This window comes from Lepisosteus platostomus, chromosome 23, assembly GCF_059453375.1.
Source record: "Lepisosteus platostomus isolate fLepPlt1 chromosome 23, fLepPlt1.hap1, whole genome shotgun sequence".
Classification (NCBI taxonomy): Eukaryota; Metazoa; Chordata; class Actinopteri; order Semionotiformes; family Lepisosteidae; genus Lepisosteus; species Lepisosteus platostomus.
This window is the reverse complement of record NC_142633.1, coordinates 17487793-17496911: the sequence shown is the minus strand read 5'-3', so window position 1 is coordinate 17496911 and position 9119 is coordinate 17487793. Positions and strand designations below refer to the sequence as shown.

At 51.8% G+C, this 9119-nt stretch overlaps 1 protein-coding gene across 1 annotated transcript; it reads left to right on the top strand.

Annotated features, from left to right (window-relative positions):
- Positions 1-488: 488 nt before the first annotated feature.
- Positions 489-8985, top strand: c23h1orf159 (chromosome 23 C1orf159 homolog). The gene is made up of 9 exons (XM_088616926.1): positions 489-676; positions 1137-1212; positions 3956-4040; positions 4752-4847; positions 5494-5559; positions 6281-6415; positions 6651-6676; positions 6906-6936; positions 7743-8985. The coding sequence occupies exons 1-9, from the start codon at positions 504-506 to the stop codon at positions 7832-7834; spliced, it is 780 nt and encodes a 259-aa protein (XP_088473052.1). The 5' UTR covers positions 489-503; the 3' UTR covers positions 7835-8985.
- The last annotated feature ends 134 nt before the right edge of the window (positions 8986-9119 follow it).

The following is a 9119-nucleotide window of genomic DNA, read 5'->3' as shown; positions in this document are numbered from 1 at the left end:
GTGTAGCTGGAATACTGTGTAGCTGGAATGGGGTGTTTTCAAGCGCGGCTTCCACAGGTGTAAGTCTTCACCTCTTTGTTCACTGTGCTCCCACTGATAGCGGATGTGTGGGGAGCAGACTGGCGCATCATCCAGGTGGGGCTGCACACTGGGGGTGGTGGAGGGGATCCCCATTACCTGTAAAGCGCTTTGAGTGGAGTGCAGAAAATAGCTATATAAGTGCAAGCTATTACTTCTCCACCTCCTCTGCTGTGTACTGGGGCAGTGGGTGCAAGAATGTGCCTGAAACACACAATGTGAGACCCACTCGTTCGAGCAGGGAGCTGCGTCAGCATGTGTAGGCTACAAAGGAACAAGGAAAGGTTTCTTCCTGCTGGCGAGAAGAAAAGAAACGCAAGTGGGGCCCTCCTCGGGTGTCAAAGGAGGGTGTCACACCCGAAGAAGGCTCCACGGCCGAAACGTTGTGTTTCTTTTCTTCTCCTGTCAGCAGGAATAACCCTGTGATGAGCAGCGCGGCGCAAAGGCGAGGAGTTCTTGCAAACGGAGGAAGGGGGCGGGGCCGCTCCGGCCTCACGCGCGGCTCGGCGTATCCTAGCGACCGAGCAGGAACTGCCATTTTCTGCGCGAGCCGCGGGAGCGAGCGCTCCGTGCCTGGGCGGCGCGTCCTCCGGCTCAGGTGAGGAGCCGCGGCTGCGCGGGGCCGCGCCTGCTGGCGGCCGCTCGCCCGTGCGCGCCGGCCCGCCCGCCGAGCAGCTGCAAGCGCTCCCCGCGCCGGGCTGAGCGTCTTCAGCACAGAGCCAGGAAATGAGTGTCATCTGATTGTTTTGTGCGCTTAATCCGAGGGGACCCCTCGCACGGCAGCGGTGAGCACTCGGGGTTTAGTCGGGGAAGAACAGGCGGACAGATGCTGGCGTCGCCAGCGCCTCCGTGTTTGTGATTTCCTGCAGCGGTTAGCGTGTCGCGCAGGTCCCGTCTGTGCAGACTGAGGAGGAAAGTCGAGCCGTGCGGTGTGTGATGGCGGGACTGTAACACTACAAACAAACAAGCCGCCGTGGCGTCTCGCACACGACCACGCGTGGCGCCTGTCCCGCGTGCGGCGAGCCTGACTCCTCGGCTTGTGTGTGCTTGCTCTCCAGGGCGATGTCTCTGCTGTGCGCCGCTGTCCTCGCCGGAGCCGCGCTGCTGCTCGGCGGTCCCGGTCCCGGAGCCCCGGTAAGAGCCCGGCCCGCCCGTGAAACCCGGGAGGGTGACGAGCTGTGCCGATCCCTGCCCGTGGGAATCGTCGTGCGGGACGCTGGCGCTGCTGTGTCTTTGTTGAGGCAGCGGGTTGCCGGAGTGAATTCCCGGTACAGGTCCCCGCTGTGTCTGCGGCGGTGTTCCCAGACTCCGGCTTTCGACTTCTTTCTGTTTTCTGTTTTCGCGACACCTCGGCGCCACTTTCCCCGGTCAGGTGCCGCTCCCTGCGTGTCCGCGCCCGGCAGATCGGCCCACGCAGCGCAGGCCTGCGAGGTAGCTGGAACATGTTGGACACGGAGAAACCACGGGGAAGCGCCTCTTTACACAGAGGGTGGTGGGAGTGTGGAACAAGTTACTTAGCCCTGAAGCTGCAGCTAGTAGCCTGGTTTCTATCAGATAAGGGATCACTTTATCGGCCATAAACAATTTCTTGCATTAGGAATTTGTCTTTTTGCAGACCCCAGCTTGCTCTCCATGAGACACACAGACAGGTAGAGAGAGCAGCTGGGGGTCAGAGCGCAGGGTCAGCCATGTACAGCGCCCCTGGAGCAGTTGGGGTGAAGGGCCTTGCTCAGTGCCCCAGTGGAGTAGGATTTGAACCAGCAGCCTTCCAGCCACAGGGCCCCCTCTCCCCCCGTGATGGCGGCTGGATGAGACTCTGGGATGAAAGTGTGCAGGAGAGCCAGCTGAACTGACGGCCTCCTGTTGGCAGCCTCTCCTACTGGTTGGTGGGTGTGACCCACATGGGAGTCAGTGGTTGCACTGATTTACCTGCAGTTACTTCGCAGTGTCAGCAGAGGGTGCTCTATGACTGTCGCACCTGGTTACTGTGCCTTGGCAGTACTGCGTTAGGGTCCGTGTGCCGCCGGGTACACCTCACAGGTGTACGGTGTTTCCTCTGTGTGAAGCTGGGTTTGGTTGTGCCTGGTCGGTGTCCTGGGAGCAGCGGTCAGGCCCAGTTTGAGGACTTGCTGTCTTGCATGATCAAACTGCTCACTGTGCTCCTCGGGGCAGCACACTGGCAGGTTTCAGATGTCCTGTGGTGACGCAGTTAATCCCTGTGGATTCCCCTGCCCCTGAGGGGAGCACCTTTATAAATAGAGCCCGCCTGGAGCTCTGGAGGTTCCCTGCTGTGCTGGTCAAGCCCATGGCCCTGCAGACAGCAGCACTGTCGCAAGCGAGTTCTTCTCTTGGGGTCCCAGACACTGAGCAGGGCCTTGCACTTCACACTGAAGAAACTCATGTCTTTCCCTGGTCTTCGTGTCCTTATCAACGGTGTCTAATCATGGAGTGTTAGGAGTGAGAACTATGTTCTTTTTTAAAAGTGCAGTATTATTAATAATAGCTGCAATCATTGTGGTTAATCTCTTAATATCTCCCCCGAGCAGCAGGCTAAACTCTGCCTGGGAAATGAAGTAGTTTATATTTTGGTATAAGTGTGCTGTCCAGAGGCCTGACCATAATTATGATTGTTTTTAATGACATGTTTGACTGCAAGTCCTTTCTTGATGGCTTCAGCATGTCCTGTTTGTTGCTTGGGCTTGTGGGAGCCCGGCTTGTCTCGTGTGGTTTCAGGGGGTTGCAGTCACGAGAAGCAGGGTAACGGTTTTCTGGTGGAGCCTGTGGCTCAGAGTCGAGATTCTGGATCCCGAGCGGAGTCGGATAAGGTCAGCGGTGTTCGGTGCCGGCCCTGCGGCAGTCAGCGGTTCGAAATCGCAGTCGTTTTCCCCCACGTGACACACCTCCGGCTGCTCACCCGAGAGGGGCGGCTCTGGCCAGGCCTGCGCCACGGGAACACAGGGACACACTCGACGGGCCGCGTCTTTCAGTGACTGGAAGACTGAGGGCTCGAATCCCAGCTGTGATGCTGCTGTCGTACCCCTGAGCGTGTCCCTCTTCCCCTGAACTGCTCCAGTGGGACACCCAGCTGTGGAAACGGGTGCGAATGGCAGTTGCCCTAGACAGGCGCGTGGGCCAGAAAAGTAACTGCAATCGTGCGCCCAGGGCAGGGGTTCTGTCCCGCTCTGCGCCCTGGGGTTCTGGGACTGGCTCGGGTTGGCGTGGTGTTGACCTGGAAGTAGTGGTTTTCTGCTGATAGATGGACTCGTTCAAATAAACACACGGTAAATGTGTCTCTAAATCAAGGTTTTGCTTTCCAAAACAAAAAAAATTTGCAGCTCTTAAGTTTCCTAGTGCAGGCCTGTAGAATATTTGATCTGGGTGTTTATGTAAATCGAGTGCTCTTCTCTGCAGAGGGATGGGTTTCTTCTGCACTAAGGAGTCCTGCAGCACAGCTGGTGGGGTTGTTACCTGATTGTTTGAAGTCATTTGTGTGTTTTTTCCCTGAGTTGCATCAGCACAGTCTGCCTTCGACTGTGGCATTTCCTGACATTCCATTCGTCTGCTGTCTTTGGAAAGTTGTTTGTTTGTTGAGCACGTTTTTGTTTTGATCCATGAGAGACTGATGTGCTTAGGAATGAGCTCCTCTGTGCTTGATCCAGAAAGCTCTTTGAGTATTGTAGCACTTTCAGGACTGGTTTCACAGACCCGTGTCAGAATTTTCTGAAATTAACCTTGATTAGTCCAAGATGAGTGATGGTTGGGTTTTGTGAAACCAGTGCTTTATAGGAGTACCATTTAAAAAAAGTTGATGGGAGTAACTTATTTTCCTTTTTGTCAAAAGGTCTTATTTTTTCTGGTTTGTGTGCTGTTGTTTCAGAGTGTCCTGCCAGGGCAGAGTGACTGCTGCAGAGATGCACTGGAAATGAATGGGACGTGCTTAATTAACGTGCATTGTGATCCAGGTATGCTTCAACTTGAATAAGCTTCATTGTCTTGCACCTTACTCAAAAGAATGCATTGCAACACAATGTGAAAGCTTCATTCTATGCCGAGAGGTAAGGAAACGCGATGTTTTGGCAGAGTTGCCTTCTTCAGGTGTGAAGGAGAAGGCAGCTCTGAAGAAGGCTTTTCTTTACAGCATGAAATTAATATTTGTCTGTTGCTCTGAAGCCCGTGCTTCACACCTGATTGTGTAGGAGCTGCCCGTCTCATTCAATGCAGTGGTAAGATAACAGCATATGCAAGTAGTAGCAGACCAGGCCTCACCCCGACTGCACTGTGAAGGTGGGGTGATTTGGTGACCTTGCAAGAGGTGTGAGTTCGGGTGTGTTTGCCTCAGGTGCAATGCTTAAGGCAACAGCAGACCTGGATAGTGTGTCAGTTCAAACAGTCTCAAGGGTTAAAAGGCACTGGCTGGCAGATTAAAACCCACATCAGGAAGTTTCTAAATGGCTGTGGCAGCTGGTCTTGACTGAGTGGTCCTATATCTCTGTAGACATTTAGTGGAATCGCTGCTGGAGTGTGTTAGCACTGTATCTGCTGCTAGTGGTGGACTAATGCTCTAGTGGAGCTCTGTATAATATTACTGTGCTATCATGTGCATGCAGATCATTGTGTTCACGAGTAGCACTCTGGAGCCCCTGACAGCAATGACCTGACTGTGTTCTCCCCAGGTTGCTGTCTGCTTACCATGGAGAACTCCACATATGTGTGTGTCCCGTGGACGATGGTGAACAGGACACAGTATAATCTCACGGAGTGCAGTAGTGGTGAGTGCTAAATGTTTCTCTGCTCTCCAGCCTGGTCCAGTCTCGCGGTGCTCAGTGTGTGACATGGAGTGCAGATCCAGTGTATCTGGAAGGACTCTTCTTCGTGTCTCGCGGAGGCTGAGACTTCCCTCAGTTTCCAGCAGGCTTGTGTGAAGGAAAGCTGTGAGTCCCCCTTGTTTATTCTGCAGAGTCTGTTCCTCTCGCGTGTACATGCAAGATGGGTGGCACAGTGTTTAGCATTGCCGCCTCTCAGCTCTGGGCCCTCGAAGTTGTCTGTGTGGAGCTTGCATGTTCTACCTGTGTTCACTTCTTCCTACAGTCCAAAAACATGCTGGTGGGTTATAGGGATTCTAGGAAAACTAGCTCTGGGGTGAGTGTGTGCATGTTTGTGTCTGTGCCCTGCAATGGACTGGTGTCCCGTCCAGGGTGTACCCTGCCTCATGGCCAAGGCTTGCTGGGCTCGGCTCTGACTCTCCTGTGATCCTGAATGCAAGAAGTGGTTAGAAAATGGATGGATGGATGTTTGATTTCCTGTGCTGGGATTGTGCTGATAAGCTGTGGGTGCTCCAGGTGATCACTGCAGTGGGTTATAGCACTTTCAGATGGAGCCTTATTTCAATAAAGATGTCCTTTTCTTTTCCCTCAGATGATCCCAATGCCACTGTGTGGTTGACAAATACAAGCACCGTAGCTCCTGTACGGCCCAAAATTGGTAAGGACACCCCCTTAAAAGTCTGCTGTTCATCTGCACAGGTAATGTCCTTTAAATATTAATCAAGGAGTGTTGCGGCATTCCTGTTGTATTGTGAGAGCACAAGATAGGGGATATGTATTCGGAATAAGTGTTTTGTAGCTGTCTGCACTTTCAGTGCAGTCTCATTGTATAGAATCTGTGCTCATTTGGCACTGGCTGCTGTCTATTTCAAATTCCAAGGGGTGGTTATGAGTGGAAGGAAATCACTGGTTACTTGCTGGGCACCATTAAAAGGCCTGTTGAGAGGGGAAAAAACAGCCAAGTACAGGAGCACAAGGAGCTGGGAAGTGATCGAGTGGCTCCCTTCCTGATGGGGCTGTGTTCCTGAGAGAGAGGCCATGCTCTGAACACTTCAATTTTAGCAATCCCAAAGCCATTCTTGAAAATCCATGTCATGAAGAAATAGGAGTGTTCAGGGCTCTGCAGACACACAGCTGGACAGAGCAAAGATTCTCCTTGCAGTTGTCCTGACTCTGTATAGGGCCATGCACATGAAACGACCAGAAACCCCAAATCCACAGGCTGTGTGTTCTGTAGGGCTCATCAGACCAGATCTCTTAAGAATAAAACGTCCCCTGCTTTTGGGGGAGCTTCTGACAATCTGGGAATAATCCGTGTTTTGAGGCTGCAGCGGTGATCTGTGTTCGGAGGTGACTGTGCTCTTGTGGTTCTGTCACAGGCGGTCCAGGAGTTGCTGCCTCCCTCCTGCTGGGAACACTCTTCATCAGCCTCTTCCTCATCCTCACTGTGGCTGCCTCCTTCTACCTCAAACGGACCAACAAGCTGCCCAGCATCTTCTACAGGAGAAACAAAGGTACCTGGGTCCTGGCTGCTCTCGTGCTCTCCAGCAGATGGCAGCCCTTTCTGCTCCAGGGGCTGTTTGCTCAGGTTTTTGAAGCTCTGATTTCAGCCAGGTCTCTTTCTCCAAACACTGTGAGCATTGACCGTGCCAGCTAGTCTTGCACTCATTCCTTTCTGCAGTCAAGTGATCAAGTTAGCTGGACTGACCCAGTTGTCTGAGATTGAATGTTTTTATCTTTGTTTTCCAGCATCAATATTGCAGCCCAGTGAAACGGTAAGTTACTCTGTATTAATCAGTCAGGTTTGGGGTCTTGTGCATGCTTGTGACTCCTGTTGCGTAGACCTTTACACAATTATACTAGCTTCACCTCAAAGTGCATAAATAAACAGATCACAGTAGTATGAAAACTCCATAGATTTTTGAAAACAGAGAAATGTGTCAAATGTCTGTCTGTTTTGTAAAAAAGAGCTGTGATGCTGATCTGAGTTGTTCTTCTCTGCAGGCTGACATGATTCCTACACCGACATCGTCAGGTAAGCTGCTAGATTACATTTGGGCCTCAGTGGCCTTGTGCTCTGATTGTAACTGTAAAGCTTGGTAATGTAAGAGGATGAGACCTCCGGCCTTGTATCTGTGTCTGGTGGTTCTGAGGGGCTGGGTGTGTTCACATGTGCTGGAGCTGTGGCAGCAGGCAGCCTGCCTCTTGCCCTGGCCAGGGCAGAGTGGGGCCTGAGGAGCCCTTTGGACTGACAGCTGAGGCTGTGGTGAGAGATGGCAGTAGGGGTCCTGACCTCTCAGAGGAACAGGCCTGCTGCTGCTCCCCAGCCTCTGGCACCTTGCCCACTTGCTCCTACAGCAGCTGGGCTGGGCCTCTCCTGATCTTCCTCTTTTCATGTCGCTGATCTGTCAAGCCTGCTCTGGACTGACCACTGACCTGAGAGCCTCTTTCACATCACTCTTGTCTGTGAACATTAAAGCAGGGGAGTGGGGTTGTGTGCTCCTTGTTCATGTGTCAGGCTGTTAGTTCTCTCGGTACTGGTGTCTGTGCAGGATGGTGTGAGTGTGTCGAGTAGATGCTGTCTGTTGTTGGCTTTGTTCCTTTTTTGTAATGTTTGTCGTAAGTTGTTTGAGCTCACAAACCCAATTCATTGCAGCTTGTTGTTATGGCAATAAAGTGTTTGAACTTGAACTTCAGCTTTATCAGAAACATTTGAGAGTGGATAAGCGTGTTTGGATTCGAGGTCTTTGGGTGAGTGTTTATAGAGTGGGTGTCTGGCTTCATTTTTAATCAGAGCGCGGTGCAAGGCTGATGGGGGTGTTTTTCTCCTTGTGTCCGCAGTCCGCCGGCCACGCTATGTCCGGCGAGAGAGGCCCACGGTCACTGCAGCCACGATCTCCACGGCGGCGGTCACCCGTGTGAGCAATGTGTGAGGGCGTGCCAGCAGAAGCTGTCCTGCATCTGTATGGGAAGGCAGGGGTCACTGTACTGGGGGAGACTGCTGGCAGCTTTCCTTTCCCCTGTCTTGATCTTTCTGCTGTGTTTACTAAACATGGGTGGGCTGTTTGTGTGTGGACAGTTTGGGGAGAGCAGTTTAGGGGTTTAAAAAGGGCAAAAAGACTTGGACTTCTGTGAGAGCTTGTGTTCCCAGTCCAGCCTCCTCTTGAGGGCAGTTATCTGAAATGGACTAAAAACTTCATCATGCTAATTGCTTGCAGTTGGATCTTCATGGCCTCTGTGGATTATCTGCAGCTTGAGATCAATATGGAGTCTGGAGAATTCCCCTGGAAGAGCCTGTTTGGGGAGGCGGGCCTCATGCTGCCAGGACTGAGCACTTGGAGTCTGAGTGTAAGGGCATGAGAAGTGCAAACACTGGACTTAAAAAGACCACTGGGGAAGAGCTGCTTTTCTGAGGAGGAACTGTCCAGCTGCTGCACTCTGGCCTGGGGTGTCTCAGTGAGTGACCGGGCTACTGGTGAAGCTAAGCAGGATCAGCCTCTGTGTCCTCCTTGCCAGGTAGGTCTGTCGAAGGGAACAGGAAGGAGCTCTTGGCAGGAGGAGTGTCTGTGGAAGCACTTCCTTCCAACCCAGTGTCACAGGTGGGTCCTGACCACTTGGCCTTTGGTATTGGTTTCTTTTTTTAACCAGAGTTCCTGTGAAGTGATTTCAGGGCAGATGGGGAGAATCCAAATTACCAACACTCCTGGCCCTTTGTGCTGGGAGGGCAACTGTTGTGGTTTTTGCCAAATACAAATGAATGTAGTGAGTCTTGGAGCCTGAGATGCTGTGACCAGGATTGCTCTGTGTTTCCTGGGGGGTGGTGACAGTATTCATGTAGATTGCACATGGAACAGGCAGAAGCAGTTTTTGCTACTGTTCCCTGATGGTGACTGTCCAGTGCCAATCTGAAAAAACTTTCATTCCCTCCTGTTTTGAGAGCATTGTTTAAGACCACTTTTTTTTAATTGGGAGGAAGAGAAATAAAATTAGTTGGCTGATGTTCATTAACAATTGTTGCCAATTTTTTTTCCTGGATGCTTGTGTTGATCATGCTGTAAAAATGAAATAAAAGCACTTTACCAAAGTTTTAGCCTTATTTAGAGGCTGGCTCCCTACATCAGAAAGTGGTGTGTAATAATGATGGTTTCTAGCTGGGGGGTTGTCATCATTATCTCCCATTGTACTAGATTGTGTCTAACAATTTCAATACTCCAGCCT